The 26,653-nt window shown below is 37.9% G+C and overlaps 1 protein-coding gene across 1 annotated transcript in view; it reads left to right on the forward strand.

The window, feature by feature from the left end:
- The window catches only part of OSTM1 (osteoclastogenesis associated transmembrane protein 1), a 38,020-nt gene that overhangs the window by 1,537 nt on the left and 9,830 nt on the right, over positions 1-26,653 (forward strand). The window contains exons 2-4 of the mRNA XM_052645454.1: positions 5,818-5,932; positions 19,775-19,872; positions 26,108-26,272. Coding sequence (XP_052501414.1) covers positions 5,818-5,932; positions 19,775-19,872; positions 26,108-26,272 — 378 coding nt within the window. The remainder of the gene's footprint in view (positions 1-5,817; positions 5,933-19,774; positions 19,873-26,107; positions 26,273-26,653) is intronic.

Genomic DNA, 26,653 nt, shown 5'->3' on the forward strand with positions numbered 1-26,653 from the left:
TATGGGCTGGATATGCGTTTTAAAGGAACAACATGAGGAATGAAATTGGGGTTATGGAGTGGAAAGTTCCTCTTGTACTGAGAAAAAAAAGTCTCATGAAAATGTGGTTAGAATTATTAGAATTTAGACATATTTAGACATTGCATCCCCTACTTTGTCAGTCTGATATTACTTGACATGAATATGCATTTTTATATAAATAGGGAATTTATTTGCATTAATTAAATTCTGTGCTCAGTCTTTCTGTAAAGAGTAAGTTTTCAAGGAACTTTAGGCTTACGTGCAATATTTTCGTGCATCCTTCTATTGGGTACAGCCAGGGATACATATGCGTGTGTGTGTGTATATATACCCCATTATTTTAAAGTAAAGCACCCGAGACTTGTCCCTTGCTATCATATTATAGCAGGATATGTATGGCATCATAACTGATTTAAGCAGTAAGTGAGTTAGTTGTTCTGTGATCTGTTGTACTGCTTGGCTCTTGAGGCAGCAAATACTTTTCTCATTTGTGTAGTTTCTGTGGAATTAAGATGAAGTTAAAAAATTACCCCAAACACTGGTGGTACAGTGTTACGGGCTTCTGTGGGCCAATTATGGGCTAATTTGTGTATGAATCTCCACATGAATTCCCCACTGCCGATGGCAGTGTAGGGGTAGCATGAGCTGTGACCTGCACATCTGGCTTGCCTCACTGTTGTGTGAAAGGATCAGAGGAAAGAGATAATGAGGCAGAAAGACCCTTTCCCCAATTTATATTTCCTCTCCCAACTCATCCACCCCTTTCCTCAGTAGAGCTGGATGCCATAGCTCAAAAGCATGATTGCTGAAGTTCTAGGGGTATTTCATGGATTTAGTAGGCTTTTTCAGATGGGTGTGGGAATTGAGCCATTATGTGTAGTAATGAACATATGGAAAAATATGTATGAATTTCTTAGGAGTGAACTTAAAATGATTAATTGTCCTTTGTGTGTGTGTGGCAGGGAGTTGTTTCTGGAGAGTAATTTATTTTCTTTGACTCACATAGACTAAAGTCTTTCATTTAAATCAGTTTAATTAGCAAGTACATGCTATTAAATATTGAACAGGTAAAAGGGTACTGAAGGAAAAGGAGGGGATAGTCCAGGCTTCAAACTTAAAATTATCAGTGTAGTTAGGGAAATAAAATTAATCTATATTGAGAAAAATTAAAAAAGGAAAAAACCATCCATTTGAATATTACAAATTGTACAGTAGGATTTTAGAACAATAGAGTGAAGATGCTGAATTAAAGGAGAGAAGAGAGCAAGTGGGGGGGTGCTTATCAGAGAAAACCTACAAGTAGAATTTTATCAAAACATTCTTTCTCAACTCTTTAGTGTGAATCCATGTCCATGGATTGATTGAGAGAGGAGGAGAGTGTAAAGAGAAAAAGAATCAATGGTAGAAATTAGCACGCTATTTTTGTGGTGCAGCAAACTGATTCATTTATCTGTAATAGAGTTTGCTGCTACTGCTGCTACTAAGTTGCTTCAGTCGTGTCCGACTCTGTGCGACCCCATAGACGGCAGCCCACCAGGCTCCTCTGTCCCTGGGATTCTCCAGGCAAGAACACTGGAGTGGGTTGCCATTTCCTTCTCCAGTGCATGAAAGTGAAAAGTGAAAGTAAAGTCGCTCAGTTGTGTCTGACTCTTAGCGACCTCATGGACTGCAGCCTACCAGGCTTCTCTGTCCATGGGATTTTCCAGGCAAGAGTACTGGAGTGGGGTGCCATTGCTTTCTCCAGAGTTATCTGAAGAGAATTCTATTTTCTAGTCACTTCCTCTTGGAATAAATGGGTCAAGAACTCCATATAGTTTTACTATCTCAAGATAAAGAATACAGTGATTTGTGAAACCTGAATAATGGAATTAATGGATTCCTTCTTACTTGAATCATACTTTCTTCTTTTAGTTTAAACTGATAGGAATATAGTTTCATTGAGCTGTTCACCATCATCAGAGTGGTTGCCAAGATGCTTTGCCTCTCCTCCCCCCATTCTGAATTGCTAATATCTATCTTATTCTACTTGGTTCATTTAAAATTTATATAGGCAAATAGATAGACATATGTTTGCATGCTAAGTCACTTCAGTTGTATCCGACTCTTTGCGACCCTAGAGACTATAGTCTGTCAGGTTCCTCTGTCCATGGGGTTCTCCAGGCAAAAATACTGGAGTGGGTTGCCATTTCCTCTTTGAGTGAATCTACTCGACCCAGGGATCAAACCCACGTCTCCTGTGTCAGCTGCATTGGCAGGCAGGTTCTTTACCACTAGTGCCACCTGGGAAGCCCAGATAGACATATAGATATGCATGTATATTTATGAAGGTGCTAGTAATTGAGGATATGTATCTGGAAGTATTCAACATAATTTTAGTGTAGATTTACAAATTCTTACGAATAGGAGGAGGAGATTGGAACACAACATGACATAATATGTCTGTCTTTCATTAAAGATCAGAATGCACTGTTTCTTTGTGGTTTAGTTGCTAAGTCATGTCCGACTGTTGCCACCCCGTAGACTGTGGCCCACCAGGCTCCTCTGTCCATGGGATTTCCCAGGCAAGAATACTGGAGTGGGTTGCCATTTCCTTCTCCAGCACTGGTTCTTATTCGTTCAGAAAAATTCTTGAATACTTACGATGTGCAGGGTAGTTGTACTTACTAGGGATATAGCTGTGAATGAGAAGAGCTTATAGTCTGATAGAGGAAACAGATACTAAATATCATTGTAATTATTTAGTTCAGGTGTGATATAAGTGTTGCAAAGAAAAAAATCCCAGATGCCACCAAAGCATGTAACAAGAGTGCTGATCAGGACTCAGGCTGGGAATAGATAGAAGTGGTGAATAGTTAAAGACACCTAAAATTTGAGAGGGTGGGAGAACGGGGAGAATATATACATGAAAAAAAGTAGCAGGTGTGAAGACTCCGAGAGTCTGGTGTGTTTAAGTACTAGAAAGAACTCAAAGCACTGTGAGCCAGGAGGAGACTAGTGATTTGAGCCTGAGAAAGTGGGCAGGTGCCAGGTCATGAGCCCCGGGCAGTGAAAGTGGCTGGGTTGAATCCAGAAGGATGATCTGTCTATTTCATGGAGCTTTTACGAGGATTTAATGAGCTATACATTTAGGGCATTTAGTACCACTAGGTATTCAAAAGTACATCATCATCATTGGGGTTATTCATCATTTCCCTTCTCTTCTCATGGTTGCCACCATCTTCTCATCATATATGAACTATGGAAATGGTCTAACTAGTCTCCTGCCTCACCATACATATTGTGACCTAAACCCATGCTCTCCAAACTCTGTTTTACAGGCCATCTTCCTCAAACATCTGAAAAAGTTTCCCTTTTCCCTCTACTACCTCTACTTTCATGGTGGTACCTTCCTATGGCCTCCTGGATACTCCCTGAATACCACATAGTCATTCCTTCTTTCACCCCTTGATCATTTTATTTACTCCGTTTAAAACCTTTTCCTTGGGCTTCCCAGGTGCCGCTAGTGGTAAAGAACCCGCCTGCCAATGCAGGAGACATAAGAGATGCAGGTTTGATTCCTGGGTTGGGAAGACCCCCTGGGAAGGGCCACCCACTCCAGTATTCTTGCCTGGAGAATCCCACGGACAGAGTAGCTACAGTCCAGGGATCGCACAGAGTCGGACATGGCAAGCGACTTAGCACACATGCGTCATGTGGGATCTTAGTTCCCCAACTGGGATTGAATCTGGGTTTGAGTGTGGAGTCCTAACCACTATATTACGCCTTTCTTAGTATTGGGCTTCCTGCTTTCTCCTTGAACTCCATGAACTCTTCCTCTGTGAACTCTCCTCATTTCTCCCAACCACATTGATGTCTTCCTCAACTGAACTATTCCACACACTGACCACTCATACAGGTTATTCTGTATTGACTTTTAAAATAGCCAATCATCCACTTACATCCAATTCCTTCTTAAGTAACAGGTTACACTTAGCCAGCTACACCCACCTAGAGCACTTTTGTTGGCAACAGGTAGCTAGGTGAAATAGCAAATATCAGTTAGTTACTGGGTGCCAGACAGTGTGCTAAGTGATTCATCTATGCTATTTCATTTAATACGGTACCTGTAGAACTCAATGATTATGAAACTGGGCCTCACAGAGTTTACCTCAGCTTTCCGAGATTGCCAGCTAGTAATTCAGGTTTGTCTGACTCTTTAGGCCACACTCTATTTTAATCTGGTGGGTAAATTATCACAAAATATTGTTTCATTTTCTTTCCTGAAATTTTCTTCTATAGCTGATATTGCTCTGAAAGCAATTCCAGGAAAGGGGATTTTAACACATTTTGTTCGAGTCACTAGTTTAAAGGCAACCATTCACTTGGTTGCATCTTTTAATGTGTTAACAAAACTAAGCCACAGAATGGGTAATCATCCCAAAATGATCTTCAGAGATATTTTAAAGCAAGAGTTCTGCTGTTAAGCCCCACTTCCCTCTTTTCTAACCCCACATGGCTGATCAGTTCTTTTCTAGAGCTAGCACACTCTCTCATTTATTGCTCATCACACTAATTCCTTATCTGTATGTCTCTGGGGAGGTTCTTGAAGGCCCACTGTTAATGGCATGCCCTATTACTCTTTGTACCCTCAATACACCAGGATTCTTTTTTTTAAAAAAAATTTATTTATTTGGCTATGTTGGGTCTTAGTTGCAGTATGCAAGATCTTTTGTTGCAGTAAATGGACTCTCTAGTTGTATCTTATAGGCTCCAGAGCATGCAGGCTTCAGTAGCAGCCAACAGGCATGTAGGGTCTTAGTTCCCCGATTAGGGATTGAACTGCATTGCAAAGCAGATTCTTAACCTCTGGACCATCAGGGAAAACTTATCCCCAAAACTCCAGGATACTTATAATGCCTGGTAAATAATAGAAGTTAAATAACTTTGAAAGGATGAAGGGTCAGCAAGACTTAACTTTGCTTGTGGCAAAAAGGAAATAGATAAGAAATAGGTAAGGACCTAGTAATTCAGGAACTTGAATTTATCGTTTACATAGTGTAAATCCATTCTTGTGAATTTTAAGATTTTGAGCCAAAACTACCCAGAAGATGAAACAATGTTTTGTCATTTACCCACCAGATTTTAAAAAATGCATAAATAATATATGTTCATTGTAGAAAAATTCAGACCATGTAAAAGAGGCAAAAAAGAAAATGAAAACCTCTCTACTTCCATTATTCAGAGATAGCTACTGCTACATTTTGGTGAACAGCTTTCTAGAATATTTTCCTGTTCATAAGAAGTATATTAATATTATATGTGGGCCTAAGTAGTTGAAATGGTACTATAGAAGCAAATATTTAAGAAGCAAAGATTTTCTTCCTTTGCAAGTGAACCTGGTACCAATAAATGTTAGCTGCTATTGTTTTATTACAGTTATTATTAATGATGTCATTACTTGATTATAACAAAATATTAAATGCTTATTATGCATATGTGCTCCATTGCTTAGTTGTGTCAGACTCTTTGTGATCCCATGGACTATAGCCCGCCAGGCTCCTCTGTCCATGGAATTTTCCAGGCAAGAATGCTGGAGTGGGTTGCCATTTCCTCCTCCCGGATATCTTCCCGACTCAGGGATCAAACCTGTGTCTCCTGCTTTGACAGGGAAATTCTTTACCACTGAGCCACCTGGGAAGCCCCCAAAAGCTTATAATAAATATGAATTATTTTTATAAGGTTTTTTGGGCCTCAGGTTGTTGTTTGGGAAGTCTAAGAATACTCAGATTGTATTTTTTTTCTTTTGTTTGGTTACAGAATTCTTCAGAGAGTCATAGTTGTGCCAGAAGCCTTTTAATGGCAGATAGAATGCAAATAGTTGTGATTCTGTCTGAGTTTTTTAATTCTACATGGCAGAAGGCAAATTGTGCAAGTAAGTAACTCTTTCATTTTTGAAGTTGTATTTCAATATTATAGATGTCAGATTTTACTTTAGTGAATTTTGAACTCTGAAAATTTTGAATACTCTTTATTACTAAGTTTAAATGAATTGCGATTAGCATGGTTTATTAGTGAGAACATCTTGGGCAAATACTGAAAGGCAACAAAGTGTAGCAGTTAACAGTGAGCTTTGCAATCAGATCTGAATTTTGTTTTAAGCTCTGTGACTTATTCTAACTTAACCTACTACTGTCAGACCTTGCGCATATGATTTTGCCTCTTGGAGCTTCAGTTTCCTCACCTGGAAATTCATGGTAATATTGGAACCTACTTTACCTGATAGTTTTGAAGATTAAATGAAATAAATTGCATACAGCTTTTAGCTCAGTACCTGGCATATAGTTACTGTTCACAGAATGTTAACTGCTTAATAATTATGATGTTTATAATAATCTGTCAAATGGTGGTAGGGGGAGGTGGTAACATCAGTTCCACCAGGTTTGCAGGCTTATATGTATTTGTATAATGAAATGAGATTTATTTTCAGTCATTCTTTGGAAACATTAAAGTTATTATTTCAATTCATAAGTGTTTTGAAAACCAACTATGTATTAGGAAATTCTTGTTTTCCATAGCTTATAATTTAGTGAAGAAGAAAGTTAGAGTTACAATATAACCTACTGCTGCTGCTGCTTAGTTGCTTCAGTCATGTCCGACTCTGTGCGACCCCATAGATGGCAGCCCACCAGGCTCCCCCGTCCCTGGGATTCTCTAGGCAAGAGTACTGGAGTGGGTGGTGACAATAAATGCTACAAAAACATCATAGAGTCCTTGGGGAAATTGAAAAAAATCAGATTGACAAGAATTTGAAGTGACTTCCGGGAGGAGGTACCTTTTGATCCTACACCTTTATGACTGGACATGATTTCAGTAAGTAGAGACAAGAGGAAGGACACTGCAGATAGAGAGGCATCCTGAACAAAGGCACAGAGATATAAAACAGTAATAGACATTACAGGATGCTGGAAGCACAGTGGGAGATGAACTTGGAAAAGGACTTTGACCTATATAGTAGTTTATCACTTTTGCCAACATTTTTCATCCTGCTTAGAGCATCAGCATAGTACTATGAAATGGTCATATACTATAGTATCTTGGGAGCTTATAATACATACGGAATATTAAAGTCAGTGAGGACTATAGGTTAAAAAAACTTTCCAAATATCACTTAACCTAGCACTTTCTGAATGTTTTTAAACTGTAAAAATCCTTTTTTTTTCCTGTGGAACCCCACTGGAAGGGAGAGACCAGTGAGGAAATTATTAAAAAGGTTTAGGCAAGAGGCAAAGAAAATGTGAAGTAGGGCATGGGCTGTAAAAATAGGACAGGATGAATTAAAAATCTGTGTACCTGTAAGTCATTAAGGAGTTTAACTTTTTTAAGGACTTTGTCTTTTTGTTATAGTTCATATGAAGATGGAAAAAAGACTCCCTGCTCAGTTTCTTTCCTTTGTAGTATACCGTGGATATTGGATATTAACTCTTTTCATTTTGTTTCTGTTAATTCAGATTTTCTAGTAATTTGAACAGAGGCTTGTCTGACAGCTAACTTTTTTTTTAAGGCAAATATTTACTTTTTGGAGTAAAACTTTTTAGTATAAATATGATTGAACAGTTTGTTTAACATAAACAGAAGAGCTGTTTTTAAGTATTATTAAGCCCTTCACAAAAATCCACTGATAGATGAAGTGAGTGAAGTGAAAGTCCCTCAGTTGTGTCCAACGCTTTGCAACCCCATGGACTATATAGTCCATGGAATTCTGTAGGCCAGAATACTGGAATGGCTAGGCTTTTAATTCTTCAGGGGATCTTCCCAACCCAGGGATCAAACCCAGGTCTCCTGCATTGCAGGCAGATTCTTTTCCAGCTGAGCCACAAGGGAAGCTCAAGAACACTGGAGTGGGTAGCCTATCCCTTCTCCAACAGATCTTCCTGACACAGGAATCAAATTGGTGTCTCCTGCATTGTAGGTAGATTCTTTACTAACTGAAGTAAAAAATATGTTAATTGCAAATAATTTAAAATCAGTTCATTAGAATAAGTGTATACGTTGGGGTTCACTTCTTTTGACTGATGTTGTTGTTCAGTTGCTAAGTCATCTCTGACCCTTTGTGACCCCATGAACTGCAGCATGCCAGACTTCCCTGTTCTTTACCATTTCCCAGAGTTTGCTCAACTCATGTTCATTGAGTCAGTGATGCCATCCAACCATCTCATCCTCTGTCACCCCCTTCTCCTCTTGCCCTCAATGTTTCCCAACATCAGGGTCTTTTCCAATGAGTTGGCTCCTTGTGTCAGGTGGCCAAAGTATTGGAGCTTCAGCATCAGTCCTTCCAATGAATGTTCAGAGTTGATTTCCTTTAAGATTAGCTGGTTTGATCTCCTTGCTGTCCAAGAGACTCACAAGAGTCTTCTCCAGCACCACAGTTCAAAAGTATCAATTTTTTGGCGCTCAGCCTTCTTTCTAGTCCAGCTCTTACATTTGTACATGACTACTAGAAAAACCATAGCTTTGACTATATGGACCTTGGTTGGCAAAGTGATGTCTCTGCTTTTTAATATGCTGTCTAGGTTTGTCATAGCTCTCTTTGCAAGGAGCAGGTGTCTTTTAATCTCATGGCTGCAGCCACTGTCTGTAAGATTTTGGAGCCCAAGAAAATAAAATCTTAGTGTTTCCACTTTTTCCCCATTTATTTGTTATGAAGTGATAGGACTGGATGCCATGATCTTAGTTTTTTGAATGTTGAGTTTTAAGCCAACTTTTTCACTCTTTTCTTTCACCTTCATCAAGAGACTCTTTAGTTCCTTTTCACTTTCTGCAGTTAAAGTGGTATCATCTGCATATCTGAGATTGTTAGTATTTCTCCCAGAAATCTTGATTCCAGTTTGTGAGTCATCCCAGAATTTTGCATTATATACTGTGCATACAAGTTAAATAAGCAGGGTAACAATATACAGCCTTGATGTACTCCTTTCCCAGTTTTGAAGCCATCCATTGTTCCATGTCCAGTTCTATCTGTTGCTTCTTGTCCTGCATACAGGCTTCTCAGGAGACAGGTAAGGTGGTCTTATATTCCCATTTCTTTAAGAATTTGACCTGATGTTACTTAATTTTTATATGTGAGAGGTAAAGCATCTTTTCTTTAAAAGGTATTTTGTAATGAATTTACCAATTCAAAGAACCTTTCTTCTCTAGGTATTTTCTAAAAAAGGAAAAAAAAATATTTTGTTGCATATTTACTCAGTATGGCAGATATAAAACTCTTTAGAATAAATTCTTAGGGTGCCTTTGTTTGCTTTTGTTTTTCTGTGAGGCATCCTATCTTGAAAATATTCCTTGATTGAACTTCTGAAGAAGAAATGAAATGTTTACTCCCTAATTAAAATTAATTTGCCCAAAACGTTTGGCCACGCAGGGTACAGAGAAGTATGACTTTCTTTTGGAGAATTATATAGTTAGGTGGGCAGGAAAGAAAGAAAGACTTAGTTTTCATTCTACTTATATTTGTATCCTTTGGATTATATACCATGTGCATTTAATACATAGTCAAAAATACAGAAAATTTAAAAAACACTTGACAGATTGTCCAAGTCTGCTGTGATTATTTGTATGTTAGATGTAATTAGAAAGATTTTCTTCTCCCAGATTATACATCCATTAAAATTGTCTTCCATTTATTGTTTCACATTTTAAAATTTATCGTAGTTTATATTCTGTATTTTATATGGAAATAAAATAGTTTTATAAATTTGTACTCAGCAGTTTTCCCTTGGGCATTCATTCTAAAATAATTATCTTACCTAGAAATGAATAATCTCTACCAAATTACCTGGAAACACTTCTAATTATGTTCTCTGAAATCTGCTTAATAAAGATATTATGAACATTTTCTGAACATTTTAAAGAATTATTCAAAAAACTTTGTAATTTTCACCAAAATTTAATAAGGCATTGTTACTTGAGCAACATAGGGTTTTCTTACAAAGTAGTGAGAAAAGAAATTTGAAGAAAGGGAAAAATGAGCTAAAGAAAGTGACTAATAAGTCAGCAGTTAAATAATATTTCTCAATTTCATAACACTTGGCTCATTTGAACTTCACAATAAGCCTTGTGAGGTAGAATGAAGGCTCAGAGAGTATAAAGGAATTACAGGTCAAGAGTGTGGAACTAAAATCAAAAGGCTTTAAGAAAAGACTGTATTCATGAGTTAAGGCCTAATTTTGTTTTTAAAGTGCTATTTGATAAATTCATTGCGCAGTCTCCATTTTAAGAAATATAGATACATTTTAGCCCTACAAAGTTTAATGTTTATGCTGTGTACATGTTTGATATTATAGAAAACCTAGTCTCTTACTAAAAATATAAATATAAAATATTCTTTTTTTTCTATCAGTGCTACATAAAATTAAAAGTAGATAATGTGAAAAAAAGCCTTCAGTAAAGCTGCACATTTTCTAATGTTAGTCCTCAGCGATGATCAGGAATCAGGCTTCAGGTTCTGAGACAATCACATCTTTAACAACCAGATCTATTAAACCACTGATTTCGTGAGATCCTCACTCTTTTATTTTCTTTATAAATGACGCTATAGGCGTGTGTGTGTGTGTGTGTGTGTGTGTGTGTGTGTGTGTGTCTCTGTGTCTCTATACCCCATGGACTGTAGCACACCAGGCAAGAATACCGGATCAGGGTGCCATTCCCTTCTCCAGGCGATCTTGTGGACTTAGGGATCAAACCCGCATTTCTTGTGTCTCCTGCACTGGCAGCAGAATCTTTACCACTAGTGCCACCTGGGAAGCACCGGGCTTCTGTTTACCTTGTACTTACAATCCGCTTATTACCTATTCAGTCATTGTTTGTTTTAAATCTTTGGCCTTTAGAAATAGGTAAAAGAACAAATACAAAGAATATTTACTCTTTTAATAAAATGGAAGAAAGCAATCATGTCACACTATAATTTTAAATGAATTTGTGTCTGATCAGAAATTTGCCTAGGATGTTGTCATTTTGTACTGTAGAAGACCAAATGTGCTGTCCCAAAATAAGCCTCTTTGGCGTGAGGGTTATTTCAAGCTTATTATTTTGAGAAACAGTAGACACGGGAGAAGCTCTGAAAACAGAGTAGAAATAACCATTTTGTTTAGAAATTTATATTTATAAAGGAAATCTCTGTTTATAAGAGTGTCTCCATTTCTGCACCAGGAAGAAAACGATGACTTTAAATCACAAGAAAATCTTGTAAATGGAGAAAGCAGGGACATAAACCTGCATAACCTTGTACTTGCTTACATTACTTTTTCTAGTCACTTCACCACTGACCTCCTCTACACGCATCTTTCTTTGTTTTTAACTGAAGATTATATTCAAGCCTAAATTCTAAACTACCTTTTTGAGTTACTCAATTTCCTTTTGTATCTTCCATATATATGTGAGATATACAAGTTAACAAGTTTGTTTTTCTCCTACTGATCTGACTTTTGTTGGAACTCTTTTGTCCCAGGAGAATCCCAGGGACGGCGGAGCCTGGTGGGCTGCCGTCTATGGGGTTGCACAGAGTCGGACACGACTGATGCGACTTAGCGGCAGCAGCAGCTGAGAACTTAGAAGGATAGAGGAAAAATTACTTTTCCTCCCCTACAGTATATACATAAAAAGCACCATATAAATATTCAAAAATCTAGATTATTTGCCTTTTTATTTAAACACAAAACACTGGTCAGTTTTCTCAGAGTTTGTATAAAATTGTTAAATACAAGCTGTGATCCCTTTTATCTCAGTTAACTTGGTGTGGTGATCTAGTTATTAAATTTACAAATATAGAGCTGATAAGTGATGCCAGCAATAGAGACCTTTAGTGGTAACTAATCTGGAGTCTATTCCGTCTGGCATCTAAAAGATAAAATGGGAAGAAAAAAATTACAAAGGAAGAACAAAAATTACTGATATGTTTTTAAAACTTGCTTTTAACTGAAACTTAAACCAACATGTGATCCATTTTGTAGGCATGTATCTTCTGATATAAAATGACTATTCCTTTTTCATCTTCTATGCTAAGAAAATGTAAAACTATAATTATATAGTTTAAAAACCTTTTAAAGTTAATTTAAGGGGGTGTTAGGGTTTTTAAAAATAACTATTAAAAATATAAACATGTAAAAGTATAAAAGCTAAAATATTGTTTAAAATAATATTTTTAAAATTAATACATCACCAAAATTCACCTTTCCTTCTATTTGACCTAGCTTGGGTTAGTACCTAGTCTTTGCCATTATTACTTGATGAAAGGAAGGCTAGAAACTCAATAAAAAAGAGTGCCATTCTAAAACAGCATTGTTAATCTTCCGTTGTTGTTTTTGTTCAGTCTTTAAGTCATCTCTGTCTCTTTGTGACCCCATGAACTGCAGCACGCTTTGCTTCCCTGTCCTATACTTATATACTCTGCATGTAAGTTAAATAGCAGGGTGACAATATACAGCCTTGATGAACTCCTTTTCCTATTTGGAACCAGTCTGTTGTTCCATGTCCAGTTCTAACTGTTGCTTCCTCACCTGCATATAGCTTTCTCAAGAGGCAGGTCAGGTGGTCTGGTATTACCATCTCTTGAAGAATTTTCCACAGTTTATTGGGATCCACACAGTCAAAGGCTTTGGCATAGTCAATTAAGCAGAAGTAGATGTTTTTCTGGAACTCTCTTGCTTTTTCGATGATCCAGCAGATGTTGGCAATTTGATCTCTGGTTCCTATGCCTTTTCTAAAACCAGCTTGAACATCTGGAAGTTCACAGTTCACGTACTGCTGAAGCCTGGCTTGGAGAGTTTTGAGCATTACTTTACTAGCGTGTGAGATGAGTGCAATTGTGCGGTAGTTTGAGCATTCTTTGGCATTGCCTTTCTTTGGAATTGGAATGAAAACTGACCATTTCCAGTCCTGTAGCCACTGCTGAGTTTTCCAAATTTGCTGGCATATTGAGTGCAGCACTTTTCACAGCATCATCTTTCAGGATTTGAAATAGTTCAACTGAAATTCCGTCACCTCCACTAGCTTTGTTCATGGTGATGCTTTCTAAGACCCACTTGACTTCACATTCCAGGATGTCTGGCTCTAGGTGAGTGATCACACCACTGTGATTATCTGGGTCATAAAGATCTTTTTTGTACAGTTCTGTGTATTCTTGCCACCTCTTCTTAACATCTTCTGCTTCTGTTAGGTCCATACCATTTCTGTCCTTTATTGAGCCCATCTTTGCATGAAATGTTCCCTTGGTGTCTCTAATTTTCTTGAAGAGAACTCTAGTCTTTCCCATTCTATTGTTTTCCTCTATTTCTTTGCATTGATCGCTAAGGAAGGCTTTCTTATCTCTTCTTGCTATTCTTTGGAATTCTCTCTGCGTTCAGATGCTTATATCTTTCCTTTTCTCCTTTGCTTTTCATTTCTTTTCTTTTCACAGCTATTTGTAAGGCCTCCCTAGACAACCATTTTGCTTTTTTGCATTTCTTTTCCATGGGGATGGTCTTGATCCCTGTCTCCTGTACAATGTCAGGAACCTCCGTCCACAGTGCATCAGGCACTCTATCAGATCTAGGCCCTTAAATCTATTTCTCACTTCCACTGTATAATCATAAGGGATTTGATTTAAGTCACACCTGAATGGTCTAGTGGTTTTCTTCACCTTCTTCAATTTAAGTCTGAATTTGGCAATAAGGAGCTCATAATCTGAGCCACAGTCAGCTCCCTGTCTTGTTTTTGTTGACTGTATAGAGCTTCTCCATCTTTGGCTGCAAAGAATATAATCAATCTGATTTCGGTGTTGACCATCTGGTGATGTCCATGTGTAGAAGCCCATAGTTGACTATATATGCAGGAATTTATTTCTGGACTCCCCATTCTGTTCGATTGGTCTGCTTTCCCCTGATAGGAGAAAATCTTCCCTAGCTGATGAAACTCCTGGAGAAGAGATTTATGACAATGAGTTTCTTTTGGAAGCTCTGTCTTCGGGAATTCATAGAAAGCTTATCACTGCATTGGCTATTTTCCAAGTGCCTTCAGCTCAAAATAATCCTTACAGCAGATAAGCCTATTCTGCCGTAAGATAAGCGTATTCTGCCACTCTTCACTTTTTTGTCTTGATTCTTTAAAAATCAATAATAAATCTTAATAGTTCATCAAGGTTCCATCCCTGGTCCAGGAAGATGCCACATGCCTCGGAGCAACTAAGCCTGAGCACCGCAACTCCTGAAGCCTGCGTGCCCTAGAGGCCACGCTCCAAAGTCAATTAGTTGGAACCCATCTTTCCCATATTTTAGCCAAATGGTAGCATACTAAGCATTAGACTCACATTTATATCTTATAACTTTAGATATCCTATTTTCATACTTATTAAGCTTGACTATGTTGTTTAGGTTAAAAGTTGCTATAGTTTAATGCTATACTTTCTGAAGCTTACCCTATTTTTCAGAAATTGGTGATTGTCTCTGTTTTTCTCTATAAAACTAGTTTTGAAAAACAGCAGAGATCATTATACAAACTCCTAATAGATGTCAAATTCTTTTATCTAAAGATGCATACATAATTCCTGTTATGATATTTAGTAGGTTTCTATGTAAGGCCTTAACTTGAACCCTTAACACCTTTAAGAATGCCTCTTGAGCTGATGCCTGTGCCCTCACTGAGCTAGAAACTATGCTAATCTGTCCTTGATGAGGCTGCATTGATTATCTGAGATGAGGAAAATTCATAATGATCACTTCACTTATAGTGCTTATAGGAAGCTTTATTATTACTAATATTTCTTAACTTACTAATTTCTAAACTATATAGCTTCTCACTGCTTGTAACCTTATGTTCCCAATTCTTACAAAAGAATAAAAGGAATTTCACTGGAGTTCCTTTGTTTTAGATCAGAAAGTCAGAGATCTTTAATAATGAAGACATCTTTAATTTCATTATGTAACTGAACTCCTTTGTGCTTTATAATATCACTAATGATCACTGAAAGATTTTTGATAGTGGTGCATTAATGTAGTACTTAATAAGATGACCAGTCTATATTAGCTTTTAGTTTTCAAATTATTTCAAATGAAAAGGAATGGCTGTTAGTAAAATAAGAGGAATTAAGTTCTTTGTTGTTCAGAGAAGGCCCTTTTTTTATTTTTTCTTTTGTTTTTGTTTTTCATTATTCTCTAAATTACCTTTTTATAAAGAAATTACTTCAGTTACATATTTTATATAGGAGAAATTGCCGTTGCTCTCTCATATTCATGCTTTAGACTACTTTTATATGGCAATACAGGGGTATACACCCACCCCCTATATCATACATGTCCATTGTCATGACATGACTCATTATATACAGATGTATAATTGTTGTAGGTGAAATTTTATTCCCTCTACCTCCCTACAAAATGTCAACTACAAAAGTTGTAAACCACTTCAATCTTACTAGTCCATATACTAATATTATGCACATTTGTAACTGTTTTTATTTATATATACTCTACCTCATGTGTAAAAAGATTCAAGGCTACTTTGTGATGATGTTAAACCAAGATTAAGAAAGGCTTATGTTGTTATTTTTTTAAAGAATTTAGTGTATAAACTTTTTGAAAGCCAATAGAGTTACATTTTTAAATAGTAAAGAAAAGATGGTATAATTGAGATAAACTTAATTAAGAGCTTGACAAGTATATTTTGTATTTTAATAACTTACTAACTTGATGTATGATCCTCAGTATATCATCTTATTTCTCTGGCTGTTTCCTAATTTGTGAAGTGATCCCTCAGATTTTCAAATGATAAGGTGAGCGGTCAGAACAGGACTTACACACGTGAGAAGATAAAGCTGCAGAGAATGTAGAGTTCATCCGCAGGGCCCCAGCTACAGACCAGGTCCTACTCTATTGGCCCATGTGAGCGGGTGAATGGAGCGGGATTCCAACTCAGCTTCTGGAGGAAGAAGCACTCTTTTGTAAACTACCCAAAGGCAATGTCTTTTTCCAGTTTGCATAAAGGAGTCTTAATGTACTAGTTGCCCTGTTCACCAGTTTTAGGCTTCGTCTCAGTTGCCAGCACTGAGCAGTTGATAGCAACTGCCTGAATCCCTGCATGGTGTAAAAATCTATGGGGAAATCTATGGGTGGTGGATGGAGGAGTAGAGGCGTGTATTTATTAATTACCCGTATTAAACTTTAATTGTTTAGAGTGTAGATGTGAATATTTTGTGTTTGTGGTGTTTGAAAGTGCAGGCTTAGGAATCAGACTAAGTAGCAACTCCTGGTTTTTACTAATCATTCGTGACCTTGGCAACTTCCTTAATTCCTCTCAGCCTCTGTTCCTTGTTTAAAAAGTGGAAATAATAATAGTTCTTGCCTCATGGCTTCCCTGGTGGCTCAATGATAAAGAATCCACCTGAAATGCAGGAGACTGCCTGCAACGATGTGAGTTTGATCCCTGACTTGGGAACATTCCCTGGAAAAGGAAATGGCAACCCACTGCGGTGTTCTCACCTGAGAAATCCCATGGACAGAGGAGCCTGACAGGCTATAGTCTATGGAGTTGCAATAGTTGGACATGACTTGGCAACTAAACCACCACCACCATCTTTCCTTATAAGATTGTTGAAAGAATTGAGTGAATATGTTTAAAGTACAGGCATGGCACTTGGAATAGCAACTACTCAGTTAACATTAGCTTTCATTGTAGTGATTGTTGTTTGTAATAGTGAATACACTGCATAGTGTGTTTTATCCTAATGTCTGCTCAAGGGGAGGGAAAATTTTTTCTTTCCTTTACCCATTGTAGGTTCTTTGATTGGAACTCTTTAATTAGACTGGCCAAAGATGGAGTAACAAGAAAAAAACAAACAGAAGTTTATTAACATGTGCACTGCACATGTACACGTGGGAGCACCCAGTGATGAGGAACTCAAAGGGATGGTTAGAATTTGGGTTTAGATATCATCTTAGGCTAATCTGAGGAAAGGGATTTTGGCCTTCTGGATGTAGGAGGCAAGTTATGGGGAAGTGACCAGCAAAGCATGGTAAACAGGATTGCTTAGTAAGATTTGTTATGTAGATTTAAGTTAGAGCCTTCTCCATTGGGAAGAGTTAGTTGTTATGAGTTCTCCTTTCTCTGGAGAGGAAGACATCTTTACAAATGGAAATTTCCTTTACAAGTGTAAGTTTTATTTACAAAATAAAAACTTGAACCCTGTTTTTAGTTTTTCCTGAATCTATTGGTTCTTAAAGTCCTTTAGCTCAGAATAATCCATATGCCAAAAAGGCATATTTTGAGTTGGCATATTCTAGTACTCTTCACTACTTATTCAGTCTGTCTCTTATCCATTGATTTCTTTTTGTTTGCATTGCCACTTTTCTCCTGGATAGTTGCAACAGCCTTCTATCTTGTCTTTCCACTCCCAGTTGAAAGATAATAATAGATGGCCCTGAGTGTGTATAATGTACACCTGTCAGTTGATTTGAAGAGGAACAGGAGTATGGTTGAGTACTAGAGAATAGAAAATATTTTAATATCTCTTGTGGAATAATTGGCAGGGCATCTACAAGGATTGTTTTGTGACTCTGACATTAGTTTGAATTGAGTCCCCTCATTATAACTTCAGAATTTTCTGTAGTAGCATTCTACAACTGCAGTTGGGAATAGAGAAAAGTTGTGTGTGCACTCAGTCCTCAGTTGTGTCTGACTCTTTGTGACCCCGTGGACTGTAGCCCACTGACTCCTCTGTCCCTGGAATTTTCCAGGCAAGAATACTGGAGTGGGTTGTCATTTCTCACTCCGGAGGATCTTCCCAACCCAGGCTTCTGTGTTGGCAGGCAGATTCTTTACCACTGCGCCACCTGGGAAGATAATGAAGGCTTAAAATATTAATTCTTGTGGTTATGTGGAACGTAAAGACGACAAGGATTCTAGGAGAGTGAGATTGAAATGGCTGACCATGAGTCCTAGGATGTGATGTCAGGCACTTGAACCTAGATCCCAGAGAGTAATCTGAGAGCACAGGGAGATGATAAGGAGTAAGAGCACAAACTGAGGATAAGGAATAGGTTCATCCAAGGAGGGGCAGTAGATAAATACATTGTGCTGTGTTCATGCATATAAAATAATTCAAAGGATTTAATTTGAGCTAATTCAGAAAATGAAGATCATGACATCCGGTCCCATCACTTCATGGGAAATAGATGGGGAAACAGTGGAAACAGTGTCAGACTTTATTTTGGGGGGCTCCAAAATCACTGCAGATGGTGATTGCAGCCATGAAATTAAAAGACGCTTACTCCTTGAAAGAAAAGTTAAGACCAACCTAGATAGCATATTCAAAAGCAGAGACATTACTTTGCTGACTAAGGTCCGTCTAGTCAAGGCTATGGTTTTTCCTGTGGTCATGTATGGATGTGAGAGTTGGACTGTGAAGAAGGCTGAGCACCGAAGAATTGATGCTTTTGAACTGTGGTGTTGGAGAAGACTCTTGAGAGTCCCTTGGATTGCAAGGAGATCCAACCAGTCCATTCTGAAGGAGATCAGCCCTGGGATTTCTTTGGAAGGAATGATGCTAAAGCTGAAAGTCCAGTACTTTGGCCACCTCATGTGAAGAGTTGACTCATTGGAAAAGACTCTGATGCTGGGAGGGATTGCGGGCAGGAGGAGAAGGGGACGACAGAGGATAAGATGGCTGGATGGCATCACTGACTCCATGGACATGAGTCTGAGTGAACTCCGGGAGTTGGTGATGGACAGGGAGGCCTGGCCTGCTGCGATTCATGGGGTCACAAAGAGTCGGACACGACTGAGCGACTGAACTGAACTGAATACAAAGTGAGAGTAGCAAGTTGCAGAGGAGTATCATTTATGTGAGATTTTTAGAAACTTATGAAACAATTGTATTTATTTCCAGATGTTACTTGTAAATCCCTGTGTGAGTATTTTATGCAAAATTATCACCAGCTTGTTTCTCTGGTCTCCCAACTCATAATAGATTAGAAAGAGCAGATTTTTTAAAATTACCCTCTTTGATGCAATAACTGACCTACTAGTGGAGATGGAAGAGACCCAGAACTACTAAATTTAACACAGAAAAGGATCAAAAAGCATATACATTTAGCTGAAATTAATGCAGATAAATGGTCTTATGCCTGAAGTACTCCTATTAAGGCAGCATTTGATAACTGATATTCATGATTAAGACTTTGCACTGTCAAAAATCAATTTCAATTTTATTTGATATACTGTTTTTACAAAGAGAGGAGAGTATGTGATTAAGATTTTCATGAAAATTGTTATGATGTTAACAAAAATATTTCAGAAACTAAAAGGGGTAAGTTTCATGTATTTGGCTGCTGCTACTGCTAAGTCACTTCAGTCGCGTCCAACTCTGTGTGACCCCATAGATGGCAGCCCACCAGGCTACCCCGTCCCTGGGGTTCTCCAGGCAAGAACACTGGAGTGGGTTGCCATTTCCTTCTCCAGTGCATGAAAGTGAAAAGTGAAAGTGAAGTCGCTCAGTCGTGTCCGTCCCTTAGCATGGACTGCAACCTACCAGGCTCCTCCGTCCATGGGATTTTCCAGGCAAGAGTACTGGAGTGGGGTGCCATTGCCTTCTCCCATGTATTTGGAAAATTCTCTTAACGTGTGAAGACACTTCATGCTTGTTTGAACAGAGGTTAACAGTAGTGCAAAACGGCAGGTAACAGCTTAACAGATAAATGACTGTATATAATTACTGCTTGAGTTATATCAATATGCCTTTTTGGTTTCTTGACAGATTGTTTAACGAACAAAAGTGAAGAATTATCAAATAGCACAGTATACTTCCTCAACCAATTTAATCACACCTTGACCTGCTTTGAGAATAACCTTCAGGTATTTTTGTATATGATACTTGAATTAAAATGCTGTTTTGTCCAAATGAATGATAAATAATTCCAGTTTTTATAGCACTACTTGTTGATATTTATCTACACATACAGTGTAGAGGTAGACCTGAATTTCTGCTAAATCCTTCTATTACTAGCTCTTGGGCAAATCAACAAAACTTCAGTTTTTTAATTTGTAAGGTGGGAATAGTAAGATCTACCCTGACTACCTTCCAGTGTTTTGTAGTCAGGATCCAATGAGTTAATGAGTATGAACATATTAACTGAAGCATGTGATTGTTTAATTGAAACACAATGTTGTTCTGTCTGACAATAATTTACTTTGACTTTGTTTATGCAATAATGTATTTTGCAGTTCAGTATAATTGTCTATAAGAAGCTTATTCTCTGCCTCAATGTTTGTTTAAATATATTTTACCTACTTTAAAAGACTGTTTAGTAACGTAACTTTGAGTTTTGAAGTATAATATAAAAGGTAGCCTTTAAGAAACCAAGTTATTTTCTCCACCTCTGACCTTTGAATGTTAGTATTAGAGCTTTCCTGGTGGTGGTGAAGGGCGAAACTGGAGTTCTGGTAAAGTCCTAATTTTGAAACTTGCTTTTAATCAAGTAAGTAATCCACACAAATAGTTATAAACATGTTTAAGATATAGGTATGTATGATTATCTCTTTAATAAATGTGATAACAGAATTATGAATATTCCTGAGTATAGTAAAAAACATTTATTAGATGGACATATAGTAGATAAATATTTCCCAAAATATGTTCTGCAAGCGTTTAATAGATAGTCCATAAAAAAAGGTTTAGTGTTAATAAAGGTAAGAAATGCTTTACTACAGGACTGCAGAGCTTCAGTGGACAAATGTACATTATGTAAAACTTCAAATGGTAATTATTGTACACAGCATTTACCAAACCTATTTGGGAGCTCTTTGGTTTTAGAAACCAAACAACACTAGTTCTGATATATGTACTTTAGGGAAGCTAGCATTTTTCCTGGGATGTTGGTTGCAAATATTTTTATCCTGGTTTGTTGTTTGTCTTTTTATCATGCTTCTCTTTATGTTGTGAAGAAAATTTAAATTTTCATGTCATTAGATTTACCAAAATTAATGAGTTAAGGATTTTGTGTCACACTAGAAGGCCTTTTCCCACTTTGAGATTATTTAAAAATTTTCTCCTATGATTTCTTCTAGGACCTTCAGGATTTTGTTTTATATATTTAAGCATCATTTATCTATTTGAAACTTATTTCAGTGTAAGATTGAGGCTTAGGGGCTTCCCTGGTGATTCAAAGGTGAAGAATCCACCTGCCAATGCAGGAGATGAGGGTTCGATCCCTGGATCGGGAAGATGCCCTGGAGAAGGAAATGGCAACCCACTTCAGTATTCTAGCCTAGGAAATTCCATGGACAGAGGAACCTAGTGGGCTACATCCATGAGGTCATAAAGAGCTGGACATGACTTAGTGATGAGCACACACACATGTGAGCCTTAGCTCTAACTTTTTATTCTGATGGGTTCTTGACTGTCAAAACAGGATTTACTAAATAAATCCATGAAATGAATTTTAGAACCAAGTTAAAAAAATCAATCATTTTGATATTTTATTATAATTACAGTACATTTTAGATTTATCATTTGGGAAAAATTGACATGTTATGATATTGAGCTCTTCTATCTAGGAGTACAGTATATTCAATACTTTCTTTATCAAAATAAAATAGACAACACAAAATTTACCACATTACAGTTTTTTAGTGTAAAGTTAATTGGCATTAAAGTACACTCACATTGTTGTACAACTCCACCACCATACATCTCCAGAATGTTTTCATCTTCTCAAACTGAAACTTGGTACATGTTAAGCAGTAACTCCCCATTTCCTCCTTCTCTAGCCCCTGGCAGCCACCACTATTCTTTATTTTTTAATGTTCTCTAGCACAGTTTTATTTATTTAAATTTCATACAGGCCTTATAGTGGTTCTTAACTTTATTTCAAGGTTGTTTTTAAGAAATATTTATTTGGCTGTGGCATGTCTTGTATCATGGCTATCTTTTGTTGTGGCACACGGACTCTCTAGTTGTGACATACAAGCTCCAGAGCACGCAGACTCAGTGGTTGTGGTGCACAGGCTTAGTTGTTCTGTGGCGTGTGGCATCCTGGTTCCCTGATCAGGGGTCAAACCCGCATCCCCGACATTGCAAGGCACACTGCCAACCACTGGACCACTGGAAAAGTCCCTATTTCAAGGTATTATTATGTAGTGTTTGGTGCCTCTGGGAATTGTATCTTTTCTTCCCCCACTACAGATTTTAACTAGCTATTTTAAAATGTTTCATTTTGGAATGATTTTAGATTTTTATAAAAGTTACAAAGGTAATACAGAGAATTCCTGTATACCCTTGACCCAGTTTCTTCTAATGTTCACCTTGTATTACCATGGTACATTAGTCATAAATAAGAAATGAACATTGGTACATAACTCTTAACTAAATGCTAGACTTCATTCTGATTTCACCAGTTTTCTTACTAATTTCCTTTTTCTGTTTCAGGATTCATTCCAGGATAATGCATTGCATTTAGTAATGGTTACTCCTTCAAATTTCTATCATATATGTAGCTACATTTCCTTTCTTACTTTAAATGCTGTACTTATGAAACCTTTTTTCCCTTGAATTTTATTTAGGTTTGTTGAAGGTATGTTTGTATTGATCTTTTTGAAAGCCCATGGTTGTCTTTATCAGTTTCTATTCTATTTTTCTTAATGTGTTCATTTATGCTTTTGCACTGATTAATTCCTCTTATATTCCTTTGGTTTTGTCATTTTTCTCATTCCTTGAATTGAATGGTTGATTGGTTTATTTATTATCGGGGAGAGGTATGAGCTGGAGCTGTAGATTTAAGTCATCAGGTACAGATAGTATCAAGCTTGGAGACTTGGATGTGAGTGTAGATAGAGGTGATAAAGAGGCCTGAGTTCTGGGCAATGCTAGTGTTTTATAGGGTGTGTGTGTGTGTGTGTGTGTGTGAGCAACGCCAGTGTTATATGGGGTGTGTCTTTGCGTGTGCATGTGTGTGTGTATGTGTGTGTGTTATAGAGGGGAGGGGAACTAGCTAAAGAGATAGGTGGTAGCAGTGAAGTTGGTGGTATTGGCTGTGGCAGTGGCTTCTGGCTCAACGATGAGGCAGGGATGTGGGTTTAAGTTCCAGACCAAATCCATCTTATGTCAGTATGTATTTACAGGTAGCTTTTCTGGGAGGCTGGACTGTCTTGGTGGGTGCGGAGACTGCTTTTTGTGGATGGCCTTGCAGGCAGGGTGGGGCTACTTTGCCAGCCCCTCGCATTTCTAGAGGACAGTGGGTGATGGCAGGGGCTAGAGGGTCACAAGAGACTGTGGTGCCAGCTAGTTTCCCTGGGAATGGTGTGATAGCTGTTGTACAGCCTTCCCAGGAGGAGATGTGCATGGCATGCCTTTATAATTTACAGTGCTCTTCAGGGGCCTGGGTTTACTGTCTGTTCTTGAGTCTCTTCAGAAAAGAAATCAGGAGACAGGCACATGCTGAAATCATCATCTTCCGAGAATCCTGCTTCCTCATTTGTTTCAAACATCACAGGGCTTTTTTATTGTTTGGCTATGCCACCATTTGGGTTGGGAAGATCCCCTGAAAGAGGGCATGCAACCCTCTCCAGTGTTCTTGCCTGGAGAATCCCATGGATGGAGAAGCCTGGCAGATAACAGTCCATGGGGTCGCAAAGAATTAGACATGACTGAGCGACTAAACACAGCAGCACACACATGCCACCATTTAGTCAGTCAGTCTTTATTTGATGGAGATTTTTGTTTGGTTCAGTATTTTACTGTTACAAACAAGGACAGTCCTTTTGGGGTATCAGTTCAGTTCAGTTACTCAGTCATGTCTGACTCTTTGTGACCCCATGGACTGCAGCATGCCAGGCTTCCCTGTCCCTCGCCAACTCCTGGAGCTTGCTCAGACTCATGTCCATTGAGTCAGTGATGCCGTCCAACCATCTCATCCTCTGTTGTCCCCTTCTCCTCCTGTCCTCAATCTTTCCCAGCATCAGGTCTTTTCCAGTGAGTTACTTCTTCCCATCAGGTGGCCAGAGTATTGGAGTTTCAGCTTCAGCATCAGTCCTTCCAATGAATATTCAGGACTGATTTCCTTTAGGATGGACTGGTTGGATCTCCTTGCAGTCCAAGAACTCTCAAGAGTCTTCTCCAACACCACAGTTCAAAAGGATTAATTCTTCAGTGCTCAGCTTTCTTTATAGTCCAACTCACATCCATACATGACTACTGGAAAAACCATAGCTTTGATCAGACGGACCTTTGTTGGCAAAATAATAATGTCTCTGCTTTTTAATATGCTGTCTAGGTTTGTCATAACTTTTCTTCCAAGGAGTAACCATCTTTTAATTTCATGGCTGCAATCACCATCTGCAGTGATTTTGGAGCCCAAGAAAATAAAGTCTCGTACTGTTTCCACTGTTTCCCCATCTATTTGCCATGAAATAATTGGACTAGATGCCATTGTCTTCAGTTTTTGAATGTTGAGTTTTAAGCCAGCTTTTTCACTGTCATCAAGAGGCTCTTTAGTTCCTAGTCACTTTCTGCCATAAGGTCATCTGCATATTGAGGTTCTTGATATTTCTCCTGGCAATCTTGATTCCAGCTTTGTGCTTCATCCAGCCCTCCATTTCACATGATGTACTCTGCATATAGGTTAAGTAAGCAGGGTGACAATATACAGCCTTGATGTACTCCTTTCCCAATTTGGAACCAGTGTGTTGTTCCATGTCCAGTTCTAACTGTTGCTTCTTGACCTGCATTCAGATTTCGCCCTTGATCCCCAGACTGGCTGGAGCCAGAGGTCTCCAACTCTGCTCTCCTGGCCCCATGTGTCTTTCCGAGGTCCGAGCTGTCTTCTTCCCCCGCTTCTTTGGAGGACTGCCTGTCTGGTTTGTGGTCAGCTGCCTCTGCCCAGCACTTGAGCTCAGATAAGCTGCAGTTCCCCCTTTTGGAGTTACTCAGGGCAAAGAAAGACCCATGGACAGATGGACATGACAGCCACAAGGTCCTCAGAGGAGGGCATGCTGGCTTTGGGGTCAGTCATGGTTCTGCTTGCCTTTGGCAGGGCTGGTGGTATTATCCATATTTATCCTAGAAGTGAAATTGCAATGTCAAAAAATATGTATATTTTAAGTTTTAATATAAATGACAAAATTATACTCCTCTGTCAAGGCATTAGGCTCAATTTTTGATTGAACATATTTAGCTAAATGTACGTTCTATGAAAAATAGGCAATGGGCTATTTCTTGTGGCAGAACTGAACAGAGACTGAGTTTCTCTGTCAGATGGTGAGGGTAATGTTGTGGAGGCTCCATCAGCTTGATTTCTTTAACTTTTTTCTTTTTTCTTTCATTCCAGTAGTCAGTTAATGTTATTTCTTCAGGCTCCAAGGTAAAGAATAAATGGAATAGAAAACAAACGTGTGAACTGTTTAGCAAACTTGTTCTTGAACTAATAAGTGTTAGTACTAGAAGTGGAAAAGATTAAAATCCACTAACATTATGTCTTATACCCATTACCTTCATTTCAGGTTATACAGTTCATTGGTATTAGTCCTTTTTTGTTGACCAGAAAGGCCTGGATTGTAAGCCTTGGGGTAAAGAGGGTTGAGGAAGGAATGTAGTTTAGGTGCCTTTTCCTTATTCATCAATAAAGTCCTCTTTGTCTCAATAAGGTAGACTTCAGTGTTCAAGTTCAGTACAGGCAGGAGCATACTTTATTTGGTGAAAGTAGGATAGATAAGGGCAGATGTATAAATGACAAGATAACTTAGGAAATTTTTGGTATGTAGGTATCATTAATTTGGTGTATGAGCTAGTGTTGTTCTCAGTTAACAGTGGCTAGTGCTGTCGTTTTCAAAACTCAGGGGCAACTAGAAAGTGCCAAACATTTTGCTATGTGTTATACATCAGTCTTTATTCCTTGGGATCTGTAATATAGGTAAGGGTATCCCTACTTTATAGGTGATAAAACCAAGGCTCACAGTGGTTTAGCAACCTTCCCCACATCACAGCTCAGCACTTTAATGCACTCTATTATTTCTTCTAGGAAATGTAATTAAAATTCAATGTTTAGTGTGTGTATTACATGGGTAACGTGTATCACATGTGCCTTTGACATTTTAGGGGAGCACACACAGTCTTCAGTTAAGAAATTACTCGGAAGTATGCAAAAACTGTCATGAAGCATATAAAACTCTGAGTAGTCTGTACAGTGAAATGCAAAAAATAAATGAACGTGAAAGTAAGGCTGAATTTGGAACACATTTATGCATTGACGTGGAGGATGCAGTAAGTACTTTGCTTGTGAAACAATATATGTTTTGCAGTGTTGAATATGCCTTCTGTGTTATTATTAGGATCTGCATTTGCTGTCTTCAACCAGAAATAACTAGTTGCTAAGTAGTAAGTTTTAGAATATCCTGATATGTAAAGCTAAAAATGGAAATTAATCAGATACTTCATCAGCAAGTTGATAATTTAGTATATTTGGTTCCTTGTATTAAAGTATAGTTGACTTACAATATTGTATTAGTTTCAGTATACAACATAATGATTTAATATTTTTATTGATTATACTCCATTTATACATTTTGTTTTTTAAATTTGATGATGAGTGTCATTTTCAGAGGTATGGGTATTGTTAAATGTTTGCATTTTAGTTTCTTGTGC

Source organism: Budorcas taxicolor, chromosome 9 (assembly GCF_023091745.1).
Source record: "Budorcas taxicolor isolate Tak-1 chromosome 9, Takin1.1, whole genome shotgun sequence".
Lineage (NCBI taxonomy): Eukaryota > Metazoa > Chordata > Mammalia > Artiodactyla > Bovidae > Budorcas > Budorcas taxicolor.